Source organism: Phoxinus phoxinus, assembly GCF_949152265.1.
Source record: "Phoxinus phoxinus genome assembly, chromosome: 19".
Taxonomy (NCBI): Eukaryota; Metazoa; Chordata; class Actinopteri; order Cypriniformes; family Leuciscidae; genus Phoxinus; species Phoxinus phoxinus.
In genome coordinates, this window is record NC_136894.1 from 24,750,470 (window position 1) to 24,771,037 (window position 20,568).

At 36.1% G+C, this 20,568-nt stretch overlaps 1 protein-coding gene across 2 annotated transcripts; it reads left to right on the top strand.

Annotated features, from left to right (window-relative positions):
* The first annotated feature begins 256 nt into the window (after positions 1-256).
* Positions 257-19,724, top strand: cers2a (ceramide synthase 2a). Of its 2 annotated transcripts, XM_079590102.1 has the most exons (12): positions 313-745; positions 7,109-7,282; positions 8,200-8,317; positions 8,539-8,657; positions 9,945-10,002; positions 11,221-11,271; positions 11,579-11,671; positions 14,826-14,954; positions 16,111-16,217; positions 16,488-16,641; positions 17,288-17,451; positions 18,071-19,724. In XM_079590102.1, exons 2-11 carry the CDS (start codon positions 7,110-7,112, stop codon positions 17,426-17,428), a joined length of 1,143 nt encoding a protein of 380 aa, XP_079446228.1. In that variant the 5' UTR covers positions 313-745; position 7,109; the 3' UTR covers positions 17,429-17,451; positions 18,071-19,724. The 2 variants fall into 2 exon arrangements, with proteins under 2 accessions (XP_079446227.1, XP_079446228.1); XM_079590101.1 differs by having other exon boundaries at positions 257-745; positions 17,288-19,724.
* Positions 19,725-20,568: the final 844 nt, after the last annotated feature.

Below are 20,568 nucleotides of genomic sequence, written 5' to 3' on the forward strand. Positions count from 1 at the left end.
AACCGTTACTGTTTTTGAGTGGTGTATATAACAAATGCATCATGTTTTAAATAAGATTACTCTAATCCATATAGATACAAATCTGAAATTGGACGGACTTTGTGTCATTGTCATGAAATTAAATGCTTGAATGGTTCTTCAGGTAATATGTACTTACAATTCAATGACCATTTTTTCAATTTCTCACAAATAATCACCCAAGTAATTTACAGCTGTCATTTACAGTCAATAACAGAGCTTCCTCAAAGGTTTCGTCACCCTTAAAACGTCACAACTCACATGCAGTTAAACGTCACCTTAAATAGCTTCTGCCCCGCCCTTCATATTCAGAATCGCACTCCTCGTTTTTTTGGCCCTCCTCTTCTGTCTTTCATTCGCCTGCCTCGATTCGGCTCTCAACAACACCCGGCGAAAGTACGTCTAGACACTTTAAACTCGGACATGTGAAGAGAAAAGTTTACAATTCGAGCTGCCGACAGTAAGCGAAGCGGGGAAAACACCAAAAAGTGGAAGAGTTTGAACGTCAGCTTCAACGCCAGGCTTCCTTTGGCGTTTTTTTCTTATTACGCGGATTTAAGAAAACTATGCTGACAGATTGGATTATGGATTATGAAGAACGATCACAATTGTACAGATTGCCTTGAATAACTGCGAGATTACACCCCTTTTCATGCACCTTTCCTAAATCCATCTCATCTCATCTCCTCACGCGCTCACATCCGTGTGTTTCGCACTACTGCTGAAAGTAAGTACCGTAATACGCAGTTATGCTCATTCCCGCGCCGCTCTTTGTAGTTGAGCTGTAGTTTTCTTACATTTGTTTTCATACATTCATATTTGTTGGGTTTCTAACCTAATGTTTAGTTTTGGCTTGATCGCCTCTTGAAGTCGGTTGTTTGATGATGTATACGGCCTACGCTAGGAACGGCGCAATGGAAGTACACACTCAAATTTAGTAGCGCGTGATGTTAAGTATGTACTGTTGTGAACACAACAAGACTACGAACAAATATCCGTCGTAAATTGTTCATGTAGTAAAACGTCGAAATGAATCAAGAAAACCTACAATGTTTCCTGGTTTTAAGTAACGTTAGCGGGTTCCATGTTTGAAAGCTGCTCGGATAACCCATTGTGAGTCAGTTCAAATTTGACGATTAGTTTTTACCTATAGTTTTTTTTTTTTGCAGACCATCGGGAGCGAATCTTGTTAGACACGAGTGGTTTCACGCTAAAGGTTATTATGTTTTTTTTTTACAAGCAGGTTTTAATGTAAACCGTTATAATGGAAGGCTAACTGATCTCTCCTGTAGGATATCATCAACGTATCAACTTGTGATTATCGTCTCGTGTTGCACTCGAGCCTCGAGGGCTTTGAAGTGGACTCTCATACCTATGTATGACGTCATGGCATACGTGGAGTAAAAGGATAATGGTGCGATCGAGTCATGTCGAAAAGACTCTCCACCACAAACTACGATGGATTTTCTTTTCGAGTTGGGGCGTGTCAGTGAGAAGCCTGGCTGAAAGCCACAATAGTTATAGGTATTTAGCAATGACATTGTCAGGCTCTTTTATTTACAACAAAATAAGCTTCTTACGCAAAATATTGTAGCATTGTAATATAACCACAACCTAATAGGCTATATAATGATAAAGTTTTCAATAAAGTTACAATGACTTTATGAATTAATAAAAAACTTTAAACTGCAAAATACACCTGATGTACATTCTTTGTTCTTCATTTTCTAAAAGTAGGCTAGATTTCAAAAACCTTGCTGTATTTTAAGAATTTTTATTCACCATCATCTTGCTCCGACTAAAGTGAGTTGAATGCACCTGACGTCTTAACAACTTGTCAAGGACTTGAAGGACCTTTTTTTGCTGAAAATATTACATATATTTTATTTTTGTTGTTCCCTGCTCATTTTTAAGTTTGCAAAAGAAAAATGTCCTTTGATATGTTTTAAATTAAAATTGTTCACTAAAAGATTAGTTCAGGTCATTCATATTTTGCGCCTACTATTTTATGAATATTGAATAAATGGACATAGTACTCATTTGACCTACTACTTTTTGAATACTCTGTATAATATGGAAGTATAGGCACATTTGGACATGAAACGTCTTTTGCATTCAAATATGCATACTTTTTATGAAATAGTCATTGAATCGAATATACCATCCTAAAATCAACATGAAAGAAAAATACTAAATGCATGTTATAAATCTCATTGTGAACAACTCATCCATGCACATTTCATTTTTCTAAAATGTTTTAGTCCGTTTAAAGGATAATTCCGGTATTTAACACCTTGAGTCTATATTGTAGTTTGTTTTGGATGAACAAGAGTGGTGGACAAAATTTTTTTGACAATGGTTCTTCTCTCGAGTTTTTGACTATAATAGAATTGGCCATGGACCCATTTAACATTGGAGTCAATGGCCATGTCCGAAAATGTCATTAAAACTGCCAATAATGTTCGTTTACAAAACTGTTAAACTCACCGAGTGGTTAGTGGTGTTCGTTGATGATTATAAACAATATATCGTCGCAATATATGATTCCAATCCGTTTATTTTGCTATAGTGGAACTATTTTTTCAGACACTTTACAACCGTGTAACTTCCGCTCAATATTTGAATCTGAAGCGTTAGCACACTCCCGACCACTTGATGGCGATAACTGATGTTTATGTCTCGCGGGACACTCACGGTCACAGTCGAGTTCAACTTCATATTGCACTGGTCAGTGGTCACGTCTTTCAATATTTTCAAGGTTTTGTTTGTTTATTTCGCTTACTCTCCCGGAGCGCAGTTGCTCTGCTCGCTAGCCTTATGAGAAACGGAAGCGAGCAAAAAGACTACATCGACCAAATGTAAACAGCCCCCTTTCCGTTTCCGGTAGCGCATTTATATTAACGAGCACACAGTCCTTCAACAGAATTCAATGGGATTTTACAAAATGACGAATAAAACACGACAGAAACTGTATTTCGCAACACTTTTTGTTTCTGGAACATCAACTAACATCACTAATCACTCGGTGAGTTGCACAGTTTTGAAAACTAATGTTAAAGGTTGTTTTAATGACATTTTCGGACATGCCCATTGACTCCAATGTTAAATGGGTCCATGGCCAATTCTTTTATAGTCAAAAACTCGAGAGAGGAACCATTGTCAAAAAAATGTTGTCCACCACTCTTGTTCATCCAAAACAAACTACAATATAGACTCAAGGTGTTAAATACCGGAATTATCCTTTAAGTCCCGCACCTGCAAGCTCACGCCCACATCTCAGAATCCAATCAACAACTGATGCATTGAACCAAGTCCCGGTGAACATTTTTTCCTTTCTGATAATTCGCTACACTCGGATACGTCACAATACGGAATAAAAGATCTTTTGCTACTTCCCCTACATCACCATTTTAAGCATCAAATGCATTTTTTTCACACAAAACACAGCAAAGTGGATTTATCTTTCTTCTGTCAGGTTGTCAAAAGTATGAGTCACTGATTCATTCACGAACAAAAACACAACTACAGCTCTCCAGCTGCTTTTTATAGTTTGGGTATTTGCTAACCAAACGATTCTTCAAAGCTGAGAGTGAATGCAAACAAAAGCAGACATTTCCAGACAGTCTTTAGGCTCCATGTTCAAAGTCCAATGTCTTATTTCATACTTGGAAATTAAGTCCTCTGGTGAGTTTGAAATAGCAAAATGTCTCTCAAAGTTTGTGAAAACATCCATTAGTAGCTGTGGTGATTTCTAATAAACAGTGTTTTTGGATTTCTGCTCAACAAAAAAAGATATTATTGAAAAGGATGTAAAGATTCTCAATTATGAAGTCATCTATGATTGAATATGTTCAGTCATAACAGTGCAGGTCTTCTATCAAAGTTGATTGACATTGCTGATACATTCAAGCCTTGCTCAGATAACATTCTGACAGTCTGTATTATCACTGTGCGTTTAGCTCTTCATTCACACAGAATGGCACAGCAAGGGAGAGAATCCGTCTCGTTCTCAAGCCTGGCCGGCTCCATGCAGTGCTCATTACCACAGGTGACAGTGCAGCTTTTCAGCCGCTGCCAGCCAATGACAGCGGCCATGATGTCATGCTGACCTCTCAGAATGATTCCATTGAAACAGAGCAGGCTTTAGTACAGCTGTCGACCCATCCGCTCAAACCGGGTCACTGACAGCACGAGGATAAGGAGGCGCTTTCATTGAGAAGTCCTCCACATGTTTTCTTGGACCCGTGTGAATGGTTCACCAATCTGTACCAGGGATGTGTTCATGTCCCTCTCAGGAGAGCTCATCTTTTACAGAAAGTTGACTTTCTTTGTGGTTAAAATAATAGCTCATCAGCTCACATTTAGTTTCTGAATGAATAATGTGGATTAGCCTATCAGTATTGAGGGTGGATGACATGAGTGTTTGCTTAGGGAATGGCTGCATTGAATCTGTCCTCTTAATGTGTTACTTGTCTATGAAGGTTGGTTGGCAGTGTAATGTGTAAATATTGTACTTTAAAAGCATGCTCTGTTCAAACACTAGTGAGCTGCCTTCATAGACTGTTTTTTAAGGCATTATTAGGTGTTCTAAAGCCTGTTGCAAGCCGAGTCCTACATGATTCCTCTGATCACTGTAAAAATGAAAGGATCCTGGAGGAAGCTTTTGGGTTCCTCATTTTGCCACTCCAGCAGAACCCGTTCAAAAGTGGTGGTTCTCTGAGGAACAACCCAGGTTTCCTGAGGAACTCTTATAATTATCCCTCCAGGGACCGAGTTTAAAGTTTTATTTCATTATTTTTTGTTTCTTGGTGGTACCTACCACCACCATAGTTACCATTACATTTTAAGGTAATAAACAAACTGAACCAAATACAAAATAAGAATAGCTATTGCATATTATAGATTTGTTTTAATACATACACTTGCACACACTTTGAAAAAATCTAGTAATAGGCCAAATAACAATGAATACATAAGCAACATGAATAATCAACCATTTATATACAATAGGCTATACAAGAAAATACATCTCAATAAAATGCATGGAAACACGTTCCATTAACAAAAAAAAATCTATGTACAAATTGCATTAACATCTTGACTACACTAATTAAAAGTTCATCAAATGTTTTTAGTATACTCCACTTTAAAACATTTGTCTCTTAATCCTCTTTTGTTAAGTCTGACGTCATTATTTCCGGTCCAAAAGCTCTATCAGCTGCCTAAAGCAAACAACAAACCGTGCTAATGTACAGTCACAGTGCCACTGTAATACTGAAAAATCACAATCCTAACCTTTATCTTTATATGCAAATCTCAGATGATCAGTTATTTGGCTTTTATGATTTGTTACAATTGAAGTCGTGGATGCCCTGAGACTGTGAGTGTACACCATTTAAAAATCTTATCTTAAATGTGTGATATGAATCAACAGTGCTCATAAACGTCTAGGAACGAGTAGAAGGCTTGGACCCGGAAACCGAATTCCTTACTCACAACTTAAGCGGATAACATCACAACTTCATAGATTAAATTGTTACACTGTTGACATTGTACAATGGACCTTTTTGCCCACAGAATTTCATTTGAAATTTGTGACCCACACCTTCTCCGTTGCAACATAAAATACAATCAATATAAATAAAATATTCACAAGGGACATTTGACGTGAAGGGCAAGTATGGTAACCAATACTCGGAATTTGTCCTCTGCATTTAACCCATCTAAGTAAGTGCACACACAATAGGAGCAGTGAGTAGTAAACACACACAAACGCACTGCAAACCGTGGACACACACACCCAGAACAGCATTAATTACCACACCAAAATTTGAGGTAATTAATGAGTCTGAAAAGTGAAAATATGCAGCAGCTTTGTTTTCTGCCAGGCTGCTTTTTTTTCTCGCTCTCTCTCGCTTTTCTGGTGGATGGTCCTGGCACTTGATTTTCAGCTCTACACACGAGGTTTTCATTCATGTTCAAACTTGTATTTCAGCATATTAGCCAAGATCCCTGCGAAGTATAACATTGACTGTTAGTAATGTAATTAACGTCATAGTTGTGAAAATAAAAACCGTTTCCTCATCCTTGTGACTTTTCAAACCTGTTTGAAAATGCAAACCCAGTCACCGTTCACTTACACTGCATTTTTTTGTTTTAAATCATTCATGATTCCATTCTTACTTAAACTCGTCTTGTTCAATTCAATACATTAATTTATGTAAAATGGATAAGTATTCTGTTCATATGAGTCCACAACTCATGTGTTAGAAGTCTTCTGAAGCTGTAAAATAGCTATATATATATATATTTTTTTTTTAAAATCATTCTTGCCCTCAAATTAGTCACAATGAAAAATGATTAAGGCATAAGAAAAAAAGTTCAATCAAGCATTATTGACACCAAACCTGTCTTTCAATTGATCGGAGTAACGTGAATGAGATGGGAAGATTTTCATATATACCGGTCCGGTACACATATTATATTACTTATTTAGCACTTATAAATACTAGGTATATAGTGTATTGATGGTTTTAAGAGAATTTTTAAGTTTAATATCTTCTATCCCCATTCACTTTTGATGAATGGACAAGAGCGGCTTGAAGTTTCATTTAGATCCTTAACCCTTACTTCTAAGATTTTACCCATTACAGCACCTTGTCTAACATTATCACTGAATATCTCCTAAACTGTCATTGAAATTAAATTCACAGTAGGTAGGTAAAGAGAATATGCCATAATGTACATTACCACAGAAAATAAAAGACGAGATGACAGTAGTGCACTTACTAGTAAACCGGGTCATGAACTTTTGAAATATGAAGCTTGTTAAATCACCTACATGAATTATATTTGAACTGTAAGGTTGTGTAAATTGTAACTTGTGTTGTAAGTGGATGAACTAAAAGAAAAAAGTTGCAGAGCAGCGTTGATGTCAAGTTTCTGTGGGTGCGCAGCACGAACTCCGATCTCTGTGTGCGAATGATGTGTGTGTATGTGTCTCCCAGAAGCCCCACGAATTCACCTTTAATAATAGGCTAGTCTTTCAAAATGTCTTAATATGTCATGTGTGTGTCTTCCTCTACATCAGGATGTTGTCCGGGCTGCGAGAGTGGTTCTGGAACGAGAGGCTGTGGTTTCCAGAAGGCCTGGGCTGGGCCAACCTGGAGGATCGCGATGGTGTCATCTACTCCAAAGCATCTGACCTCTGGGTGACCCTGCCCATCGCCCTCGTCTTCCTTATCATACGACAGGTCTTTGAAAGGTCAGCATTAGATTATGAGTGTTTTTATGTGGTAAACAAACACCAATGTCAATATTGTATTTGCAACATATGGGTTATGCACTGCGCTTTTTTTTAATCAGACGTGCATATATAGACACAAGCTGTTCATCATAAAAGAATCCTGAATAACATTTAACACTGATCCCCCAAAAATATTAATCAGCACAATGATAATCATAAGAAATGTTTCTTGAGCAGCATATTAGATTGATTTCTAGAATGATCATGTGACACTGAAATAAGGGCTGCTGAAAATTCAGCTTTGCATCACAGAAATAAATAACATATTCAAATGTTGAAATAGAAAACTAATTGTAATAACATTTCACAATATTATTGTTTTTACTGTAGTTGTTCAAGTAAATGCACCTTGGTAAACATTTGAGACTTCTTTCAAAAATATTTGATTAAATCTTACACTGTAAAAAATGTGGCTGCGATTAGTTATAACAACTTAAAATTTGTTGAGATAACTTAAATATCCAACTTAACTTAACTAAACTAAAGTTAACTAAACTTAATATTTTAAGTCAAGCATGTACACATACTTTTTAAAGTTGAAACAATGTTGGATTTTAAGTTGTGATAAATAATCGCAGCATTTTTTTTACAGTGTAGTGAACGCATAAACCTTTAAAGGAGTGTGATATGGAGTGAATTAAACTTACTGCTGTAACAACTGTATGCTGCAGCTCAGAAGTAGGACATTTGATATTTCATCATCTGTCTTGTAAATGGAATCATTTAGTAATCAATCTGAATTATATTTGACATGGTGTGAAATTTCAAAAACTTAACCTTTGAAACTTTGAAACCTCCTAAAAATTGATGCAGTGTTTTCAGTTTTTCCAACTCAAGTGTTGAGAGTTTATTTTAATACTGTTTATCAACTCTAGGACGGTGGCCATTCGTATGGCCACAGCTATGGGCGTAAAGGAGAAAACCCGAGTGCGAGTGGCTCACGACCCTATAATGGAGTCGTACTTCAGAATCACAAGTAAAAATCCCAAACAGGTACAATTCAACATATTCTACTCTGTCCAACTCATCAGTACAGAACAACCCTATGTTCTTTTTCAATGTTTCCTCATTTGCAAGCTTCAGTTAAATAAATAAATGTATGCAGAAATTCAATTTTGAATGTACTGTACATGCAAATTTTTCAGTCTACTTGTGATCGACATATCTAACTCGACTCATATTTCACCATTAACATGTTCTACGTTACTCTACAGGGCGAAATCGAGAGTTTAGGTAAAAAGACCGGGTACTCAGAGAGACATATTCAAAGATGGTTCCGGCGACGACGGAACCAAGAGAGACCAAACCAGCTGAAGAAGTTCAAAGAAGCCAGGTACAGAGCGATACGCACATTCTGTCCGATCCCATTCTTTCATAAATGGTCATAAATTGCATCATTCTGCATCAAGTCTTTCAAAAAGCAATTGACTGCTCGTAAACATCATAAAATGATTGAGTAACATGATTGAGTAATCTGAGAATGGTACGGTATGCAATTGTTACACAATATTCACTGTGCAACAAAGAAAAAAAACATACATTTTCTATTAGGTGGTAGGAAGTCTATTTCACACTGGAGAAACGGTATGTGGTATTAATAAACGGAATCAAATTTGGCTAATGTACCCATGCATAAGAAAAATTCACTGTGTTTTACTAACTGTGGGTTGGTCCTTTAATATCTCGCCCTTGACATTTCAACATCTATTTGTCTTGTGCTTCAGAAACGCATCCAACATGTGTGATTATTAAAGGAATGTGCAGGGTTCAATACAAGTTAAGATTTATCCGAAGCATTTGGGATAATGTTGATTTATCTTTTTTAATATTTTCAAACCGTCCCTCAAAATGTATACTTTTAATAAAAATAAAAAAACCAGGCTGAGTAGCAAACATCTCAATCCACACGGCTTTGAGAGTACAGTTTTCAATATTATACATTCAACAAGACTAGTGTGATATTGTTTACCAACCGTGTCTGCGCTAAGTTTGATCAATTCGTGGCCATGTAAAGCATTTTTCACTTGCATTGAAGTTCATCCACTTACAAATTACAATTTACACAACCTTACAGTTCAAATATAATTAATGAAGGTGATTTAACAAGCTTCATATTTCAAAAGTGCATGACCCGGTTTACTTGTAAGTGCACTACTGTAATTGCGTCTTTTATTTTCTGTGGTAATGTACATTACGCCACAAAGGCTTGTCAATAGCTTTTAACTTGTATTGAGCTTTGAAAACATCCTTTAAATTAGGTTGTTATTATCATGCCGTCTCCTACTGTCAGTCACAATAGTAGGTCATAGATGCATTAAATATAGGCTTAGGTGCTGTTGTTCGTGATGTGGTCTTGTAATAGTACAGTTTGTATTGTGAGTGGACTCCATCAGTGTTGTTTTGGCTTGTTTTTGTACATTTTGTTGCTGTGTGTCCTGTAGTAACTTCATAATGCAAAAATAAGTGTAGACCCTTGAATTGAATGGCTGGGGATCAAATAATGTTTTGGAACCAATAATCCAAATAATAATGTAATTTATTGATATGAGAGATGCATTGCCTTGTATATTATGTCGCTGATATATGTCGTTTGCTGAAATGGATGTACATTTTCTTACAGTTGGAGATTTACCTTTTACCTTCTTGCTTTCATTGCTGGCCTTGCTGCACTTATTGATGTAAGTTTTTCAAACGCTTCCCTTTTCCTGTTTGTTATTATATCAGTATATACTAGTATATCGACCAATGTTTGATCATTTTGAGTTTTATCGGCATGAACCAAATCCTACTTTGGCCTATAATATTTATATTAGTGCTCTCAAATCGATTAATCGCATCTAACTTAAGTTTTTGTTTACATAATATATGTCTGGGTATATATATATATATCTTTTTTGTTTTATTTTAGATATTATATATATATATAAATCTGTGTCTCAGTGTGTGCGTATCTGTCTGTTACTGTACATATACACAAATTTATATGTATAAATGTGTGTGTGTACAGTATACACACACACACAGACATATATATTATAATATATGCACATTGCATACATGTATTATGTAAACAAAAACTTTTATGTTTGATTTAATTAATTGATTTGACAGCACTAATTTATATATATCCAAGTATGGCTGTAGTCATTATGAATCTTGGCTGGTTGGCGCTTGTACCATTTTCAAAATGCTGTTAGTTTTGAATAGGGATTGTATACATTTTTTGGTTTCAAATAGATGAATGAATTTTTTGTAAGTGTTGTTTGTTTTATACAATATTTACTCACAATTCCCATTTTTATCCATAAATGTATCCATTTAATTTCAGCAATATTGTGTACGTCTTGTTACATGTATACATGTATATCCTATCATAATTCTATATGTAAACTACAGATCCAAAGTTTGGACAAACTTACTTATTCTTTATTATTACTATTTTATACATTTTAGAATACAAGTAAAGTCATCCAAACGATGACGTAACATGCACTAAAATCAAACACTAAAAGAAATTCATACACGGGCATAAATTATATTTGTCTACAAAACAAATTTTGAGCATATAAGTCTCCAAATGTTTGCTAATCCAGGTTTTTTTCCAAAGCAAAAATAAACACAACAATTTCTCTTATAGTATTTCAACTTGTTACTCGACATAAAAATAGCCAAGTTAAAACACCAACCAACCAACCAAATGTTTGACTGGTGGTTTATATCTACCATTACATCAGTATGGGCTGTTAAAATACCCATACTAGTGAACCATTACTCCTCCATCATGTTTTTAAATCGTGTAATCTCATGCTTGTGACCTGGATTGCTTTTGTTGAGATGAAATGCGAGAGCTTCTTTGTCTTGGCTCATATTCTCTTCATATTCTTTGTCTTTTACAGAAACCTTGGTTCTACAAAATGGAGGAGATGTGGGCGGGGTTTCCAATGCTAGTATGTTCACTTCTTCCATCCTTCTTCCATTGATTTGTAGATTTGAAAAGGGTCTTCACAACCTTGTCCTAATCTAAAGCGATCGTTCAGTGAACTTTCATGTTGATATTCTGTAAGCTTACAGTATGTAAATCAGAGTGTTTGAGGAGGCGCAGAGAACTTTGAATTTGCAATGGGAAATATGCAAACTGATTCCAGATAATCCTACAGTTTTGGATCATGACGTCTGTTCTGTTGACTGTCACACTGAGATGTCCTCTTTCAAACATATTTGATTAATTTATTTGTTTTCTGTCTCTCTTTCCAGCCGCTGCTGCCTTCTCAGTACTGGTACTACATGATCGAACTAGGGTTTTACATGTCACTCCTCTTCAGCGTAGCGTCAGACGTCAAGCGAAAAGTGAGTGTGCTGAGAATATCAAAGCCTACATTTTTTTTTATAGAAATATTCAGTATTTGTGGAAGCTTGTTTACGCCACAGAATAAAAATAACAAAGGTAATTGCGACTTTTTATCTTGCTGTTCTAACTTTTTTCTCTCACAATTGCAGGTTTATATCTCACAATTTGGACTTTTTTTCTCAGAATTGAGATAAACTCGCAAGTGGGTGTTATACAGTACGAATTACAAAATATAAACTCGCATTTCTGAGAAAAAAAGTCAGCTCACAAATCTTTATCTTGCTATTTGAACTTTAAAACTTGCAATTGCAAGTATATCTCACAATTTACTTTTTTCCCCCCACAGAATTGTTTAAATATAGACTTGCAATTGTGAGTTATATAGTACAAATTGTAAGTAGTAAGATTAAAATGTTGCAATTACCTTTTTTTTGCACTATGCCGGAAACAAGCTTCCAGAGCATTAGTTTTGAAAGGTTGATTATTTGTACAAGTATTTCCACAAGATGTCTGTCAGGTGTGTGATGTTATCTGCCGTGTTTGTGTATGCATGTGAGGTTAGTTAATATTTTACTTGTGAGCCTGTGGAAAATCTCTTGTCTCACAGAGCATAATAACATAAATTTGGATTTGTATATAGTCCACTCAACAAGCACAAAGAATGCTCCACAAGCCAAAACAGGAAAAGAGTAGCAGGCTTACATTTTTTTTAGCAGTTTACTACATAATTTTCCCAATGTTTTTGGGGGTTTTGGGGACTTTTCAACTGGGAGACTGGCTGAAGACCAGCTTGGCAAAGTAGGAGACCAGCTAAGATCAGCAAACCAACTTGGGCTCCTTTAAAAAGCAGTGAAATTGGAGTCTCAGAACAGTGCGATCGCACATCAGGTTATCTTTTTAAGCTCTTCATGAAGTATGTCTCGTGTTTAGTGCTATCCATTAAACTTCTAGCCAACTGCGTGAATAAAGCTTCAGAACTAAACTAAAGTTTGAAGGAACAATCGAGTCTAATAAGGTGATACATCCACACAAAACCTATTTACATTTGGGTTGTACGTTAAATCAAGCTTCATCCAACATGAAGTCACCTGCCAGAGATAATAAAATGCAACGGATCGAATGTCACCTGGTGATAATTTCACAAACAGAGTTTAATAGGTCATCTATTTGACGTGATGGTTCGATTAATCAGTCACCTAGTCTATGGTGCTCGTCCTGAACTTTGACTCTAAAGCTGGAGCAATATCATACTAATATCACTCAGAGTATGTGAAATCCAAATTCAGTGCCTTAAATTCATAGAAAAAGAGAAGGAATATGCAAAAGCTATATTACATATGCAGTTTAGCAAAAAATAAACAAACACAAGCATAATCTAATGACGCTGCACTATGTACAAGGTTTTTCTGCGTTTTGTTTGTTTGTGAAAAAATACAATGATTTGGTGAGAGTATTATAATATCATGATATTTTGTAATATGCACTACCATTCAAAAACCATTCCTGTAATGCCTGATGAGTTTAGAGAAATCCAGACAAGAGATCAGAGATCATTCCTCCATACAGAATCTCTCCAGATCCTTTAAATTCCCAGGTCCATGTTTATAGGTCAGAAGAACCTTAATTTTGTGGTGAGTGACACATTTTTGTGTTGTTTTATTATTTTTGTTTTGGAAGATCAACCACGGCCCTTTATTAGATTTCCAGCATAGGCGGTCAAGTTTTTATTTTTTTTATCTGTTGGTATTTGATAGAATCCATGATGCCATTTATTTGAACAAGATATCCTGGACCTCCTGCAGAAAAATAGGCCCACAACATTAAAGATCCAGATTGTGACTGTGTGCACCAGACCTAGATCAAGTGGGTTTGCTGCCACAAAAAAAAAAAACCTTGTCTAATCTGATAGCCCACCGGTTAAAGTTCCAGTAGTCTCACAACAGAATATGCTGGAGTTTGTTTTTGGATGAGCGAGGAGGATTTTTTTTTTATTGAAACCCTCCTAACCAACATGTGGTGATGTTGTAGTTGCTGTTTGACACCAATACTCAACTAATCTCTGCAATTCTCCTGCTCTGATCCTTGGAGAGTCGTTGTCCACTCAAACTCTCCTCCTCACCTTGCATTAGGACAATATAGACACACGTCCTCTTCCAGACAGATTTCTAACATTTCCTGTTGATTGGACCTTCTTAATTATTGTCCTGATAGTGAAATTGGGAATTTTCAATGCTTTAGCTATTTTCTTACAGCCACTTTCTGTTTTGTGAAGCTCAACAATCTTTTGCTGCACATCAGGGCAGAGTTTCTCAAAAGTAGATCATAGAACCATTGCCACCAATGCTCCACAAAGGCTCACGTTGCTTTTGAGAAACGCAGCCCAGACCTATGTTCTTTGGTTTTACCCATTGTGATGGATGATTAAGGGAGTTTGGCCTTTGTGTTTCCTCATATTTATACTCCTGTGAAACAGGAAGTCATAGCTGGATAGTTTCATGTTTCTAGTCAACCTGGTGTGTTGGTTTGCTGTTACTGTTTTTTTTTTTTTACTGTAATTTATCACATAAATGAGGCCTTAAAGGGATAGTTCACCCAAAAAATAAAATTAGCCCATGATTTACTTCACCTCAAATCATCCTATGACGAATACAATCAGAGTTATATAAAAGAAATGTCCTGGCACTTTCAAGCTTTATAATGGCAGTGAATGGTCGTTTCTGTTTTGAAGTCCATAAAAGGGCATCTATCCATCATAAAAGTGCTCCACACGGCTCCGGGGGGTTAATAAAGGCCTTCTGAAGCGAAGCGATGCGTTTGTGTAACAAAATATTAATATTTAACACGTTACAAAGTAAAATTCTAGCTTCCGGCTAGAATTTAAGAAAGAGAAAGAGACTTCTTTCAAAAGAATTACTTAAGAAAGAGACTTCTTTCAAAAGAATTACTTAAGAAAGAGACTTATTTCAAAAGAATTACTTAAGAAAGAGACTTCTTTCAAAAGAATTACTTAAGAAAGAGACTTATTTCAAAAGAATTACTGACCACAATCTTTTGATTGCCAAATAATGCCATGGTACTATGATGATGTATGTCCAAAGCCATTGTATTATTTTGTTGGTAAGATAATATTGCCTCTCATTCTCTCTTCCTCAGGACTTTAAAGAACAAATAGTGCACCATGTTGCCACCATCGTGCTGATTAGTTTCTCCTGGTGTGTGAACTACATCAGAGCAGGAACCCTCATTATGCTGGTGCACGACGCCTCCGACTATCTGCTGGAGGTAATGGAACATCTGAAGAACATTAGCGTTGAGACTGTGTCTCTGGAGCTTTGACTTTGTGGCACTTCAATTAAAAAAACAAACGTTTTTCAAGCAACATTAGAATAAATGTATTTCAAGTGAAAGCAGTATGTCAATGTTTAACAGAATGCTTGAATTGTAGTGAGTTGATGAATTCTGTTTGGATAGGGCTAGTTGTCTCTAAAGAGGTTTGGTAAATTTATATTTCAGACATACTTTGATTTTTAATATCTGTTTTTCCTCACTTATTGCAGTGAATATCTTAGAGCAAATTATATATGTTTTTTCTGCTAACTTCCTAGAAGTCTAATCCCATCCATATTCCCGTTAGCAGTATCTTTAATTGTGGCTTCTCCTTGTTTATTTTGATCTTTGCTGAATACCTTAACTAAAACTGCCTGCTACACCTTTATTATAAATTAAGACCTTTTTGAAAACTTTCTGGGCAAAATAAATATCATTTTGGTGGTTCAAGTACTGCTGGCATCCCATCCGATGTAAAAAATAAAAACGGTAAGGAGAGTAGTCTGATCATGGACTTCAAAATAATGTTAGTCACCATTCAAATAATTTGATCACATATATTGGTCTTGCCTACTTACCGGTAATTGAGTTTTGTGACATCCAGATCCTAGACCTTTTACACGTATCCTATATTGATAGTTGTAAGCTTAAGTTTTATACTAAACAAATCTTTTCCAGTGCTGTTACTGAGCTTCATATGCTTTTAAATTCATGTAGATTCTGTAAAAGCCAGAAGTAATTCAGTAAATCTATGAGTCTGTCATGGTTGTTAAAGGGTTAGTTCACCCAAAAATTCTGTCATTAATTACTCACCCTCATGTCGTTCCAAACCCGTAAGACTTTCGTTCGTCTTCGGAACACAAATGAAGATCTTTTTGATGAAATCTGAGAGCTTTCTGTCCCTCCATTGACAGCCACGCAACTACCACGTTGATGCTTCTAAAAGTTCATAAAGAGATCGTAAAACTAACGATGAGTAATTAATGAGTAATTAATGACACAATTCTTCTTTTTGGGTGAACTAACCCTTTAATGCAGGTGTGTAACACTGCTCTCTAGTGGTAATTTAGTGCAAGAGTCAAAAACACATGTCCTGTCTGTCCTATAACAGTCTGCCAAGATGTTTAACTATGCCGGCTGGAGAAAAGCGTGCAACTACATATTCATCTTATTTGCTGTCGTCTTCATAATCACCAGACTCGTCATCTTCCCATTTGGGTGAGTTAAATACTTTTCTATTTTGATCCCAAGGTTTATTATTAAACTATAAATCATTAATTTCTCTTGACACTTTCTATATTTGTCAAGAGTTATCAAATGAAAGCTCTTTAAATAGTAATTTATGCTTGTCTCCATGATTGGTTGAAATGCCAGTCTTTAGTTATTGCTATATATATTTAAAAAGTAACTCTCTATGCCTTTTCTCTTCACTGCGAGGTAAATGTCAGATGTAAAACTCTCACTTTCTCTCTTTTCTGTGCCTCACAGGATCATGCATTGTACCTGGGTGTATCCAGTGACTGTTTATCGTCCGTTCTTTGGGTATTACTTCTTTAACGGGCTGCTGTTTGTGCTGCTGTGTCTGCACATCTTCTGGGCCGTACTCATCCTGCGTATGGCTATCAAATTCTTGCCAGGGAATGTAAGTTAACCAACACAGACTGCACTGATTTGGATATTTCATTTTGGTATTTCATACACTATAGTTCTGTAACACTGTTGATTTCAAAGCCAGAAGATGAAAATAGCCCCCTTCCCCCATAATTTTTTTTTTCTCTTAAAGTTATAAATATCAGATTCTAACATCAAGAACCATATTCATCCGCTCAGTCATGCAGAGCCAAAGCTCAACCAAAACAATATTCTTCCGCAAAATGCATACAGTTTTGTTTTTTAACCACTAGATAGTGTACGTTTTTAAATGGTTGGTTGACTCAAAATCAGTTGCTTATCATCAAACAGTTCTTTCACACATGGAAAAAACTTAAGATATTTAGCAGATTGTCCACACTGCTCTTCTCCATACAATGAAAATAAATTATCGTTATCATCAATATTATTATTATTCCTTGTTCCCATCCAATTAATTTTACAAAAAGAGCAGCTTGAACAGTCTGCTAAATATCTCCTTGTGTTCCAAGTGAGAAAAAAAAATCATGTGAAATGACATGGGAGGGAGAAAATGATAAAAGAACCTTTATTTTTGGGTTGGAGCTGAATAAAATGTGTAAGATGTATGAATCGCAAGGATTTTAAAGCTTCATCAAAGTTCATTTGTCATGCCGCAGAATATTGTGGAGGACGAGAGGAGTGACAGAGAAGAAACGGAGTCGGAGGATGACATGGACGCCGAGACACCAGTGAAGAATGGAGCCGTGCAGAACGGCCACTCTCCCCTAAACAACAACCATCACCGCAAGAATGAGTGATGCTTTCAGAGACGAGAGAGGAGGTACAACACTCCTCTTCATGTGCACATGTACGAGAGAGACCAACAAACTAATGTCAGGGGTGTTTGATAGATTGAAAAGGCCCGGAGAGCGCCTGCGCGCCCACACACACACACACACACACACACACACACACACACACACACACACACACACACGTACATGTAGTATGTGTGATAAAAAATTTTGGAAACAGACATACTACAAAAAGGAGGAACAAAATAACCTCTTACCCCTTGCAAACTATTCAAAACACTATTAACAGGCACTGTATCATTAAATAACCATTTTTTTCATTCGATCTGTATAGATTGTCTAATGTTAGTGAATCCAACATTCACTTGTTCTACTGGAAATATTCCCTCCAGTGTAGTACGCGTTTAGTACCTTATTAGTACGAAGTTGAACTTCTGTTGTACTACTGTTCATACGTTTAATTTCTTTGTGTCTTTTTGGGCATCACACAGTTATCCTCCCTTTAGTTGTCAGTACGTTTTTTTGTATGTGTTTTGTTTTTCTGGTCAACTGTCAGATTTCCCAGTATTTGTGTTCTGAAGTTGCCAGAAACTGACTGGAATTATTTCTTTTTTCATGTCCCATTTGTTCACTTGACAATAACAGTCTCACCAAGTGACCTTCACACGCCTGCTTACCTTATTAAACACACGTGACCTTCATCGCAGGTGTGTGTGTATACCGAGGGTCTTCCTCACTGATCTTTCTCCAATGCAGTTGCACTAAAACATTATTGACCCAGTTTTGCTTCTTTTAGAGATACAAAGACTCATGATTTGTAATGCCATGATAGCCTGTCCCAAAGTCGCTGAATCGGTATGCTGCTTTTTCTTTTGCATTTAACGTTTATTTAGTAACGGTTGTTTGTAATGAAGCAACACGTGTGTGTGTGTCTCATATCTAATATTTGTGTTTTGCTCAGCGTGTGTCCTGTAACACATTTCTGTTAAAGACTCATGCTTAGCTATATCAGTTACACATACAAGTTATTTTAAATAATATTTTGTTCTGTTTTGTTAGTGTTTCATTTACGATTATTTTTTATTTAAGGTCCAGATTTTTAAGCAAGCCTGATAAGCTGACAATTTATGCAGTAGGTGGAAAAGTGCTTTGTAAAAAAACAACAACAAAACTGTACTTGGCAACAAAACCTGTAGTTTATGTTTTTGTCTCTTCCATTTAATATGATAAATTATTTCAATAATCAGTATTGACTGTTGGATGCACTTTGTAACTCTGTCTTATGTAAAATGCATTATAATTATTTGTTTTTTCAGCAAACTTTTTTGACATAACTGAACCTCTGGTTTGCATTTGTGGTATTTATTGGAAATAAATTCCATAGTAAAAAAAAAGAGAAAAAGTTCAGTTATGGAATTAGCCCAATATGTCCTCCAGGATGTTATGTTTGCCCATTGGCTGCTGCTTTACATGAGGTCATATGAAACTTTAAAGGGAGAGTATACCCCCAAAATTAAAATGAATCCTCATGTCATCCAACTCTGTATGACTTTGTATTCTGCGTAATAAAAAATATATTTTGAAGATTGTTGGGATGCAGACACAATTTGGACATTGATTGTATTGTATGGACAAAAACAAAATCTTCTTTTGTGTTCCACAGAAGAAAGTAAGTCTGTCATGTTTGGAATGATGCGGGTGAATAATTCTAGCAGAACATTTATTTTTAGGTGAACTGTCCCTTTAAGTTTCATAGCCAACTGTAAGGTCAGGTTTAACAATTATCTCTTATTATTATTATTATTATTACTATAATAATTAAGCAACAGTTTTACAAATTGTGGTCCGGTATTTTTTATTTTATTTTTGTTTTTTTTATGATGTATATGAAAGTCAGTTTCAATACAGGTGCACTTTTGCAAGTGGAACGGGACATCTGGATAGGCTTTAAAAAGTTCTTTTAAGTTTCCGAATGTTTTCACAAGTGCCTTATTTGCAAATGTTTATTTGTGTTGTTTCCATGCGTGCTTGTTGTCCTTGTGTTCCTCACCTCATCTCCTTTATGTTTTAAGCTTGACCATCCTCCTCTCTCTCACTCCTCCTCTGTTTACATCCATTCAAATTCATCTCCCCCTGTGGCCCAGTGCCAAGACCAATCCCCCCCACCATGTCCTGTCAACTCTGGGTCTACTGCACAAACAAACGGTTTGATCAGTGTCCAAACTGCCTGTGTTTTATGTTGTATTTTGCATTGTCCTTATTCAATGATGAAAGATAAAGATTCTTGTGGATGACAGTTTTCTTTTGTCTGCGTTTTCTTTTTTCTTTTAATAAATATATACATGCATGCATGCATACATACAACGATGAGCCGAAACACTCTGACCGCCTGCCTAATATGCTGTTAATTCTACACTGGTCCCTGCCGAAACATGGACTCTGACCCAGTCGCCTTGCCATAACAATTTGGCGCTAGTCAAAGTGGCTCAGATCTTTGCCCGTTTCTCCAGCATCCAACCCGATTACGAGAACACAGACCTTATGGTCTTGTTAGCAGATTTGTTTTGGCTCATCGGGGTTGGTAAGAAATCTCATGCCCACCAAGGCGTTATTCATTTATTGAGAAATATTATTACAATTTAAAACGATTGTTTTCCATTTTAATATATTTTTAAATGGAATTAATTCCTGTGATGGCAAAGCTGAATTTTCAGCATCATTACTCCAGTCTTCAGTCTCGCATGATCCTTCAGAAATCCTTCAAATTTTCTTTGATGTCTGAAAAAGTAGTAGATGCATAAATACCAACTGTCCATAAATACCAACTTTTTTTAAAGAAAATATATACCAATTACTATATATTTACATAGAACACAGCTGTTTAAATATGTGCATTCTTTATTTCAATGTGCCAAAGTAGTTTTATTTCAATCAAACCTTTATCTGACTTTATTTGATCTTGACCTTGAATTTAGGTCAAAACGTTAATTAATTATTGGTCACTCACTGGTATAATAGTTTAACTACACATTTGATTATTCTAATGAACTCTATTCAAATTACACTGGTTCATTCGGATCCCCATGAGAGTCTCACTCCGGCCGCCGGCTAGATATACGGATCTCAATCATAAACTCGTCAGT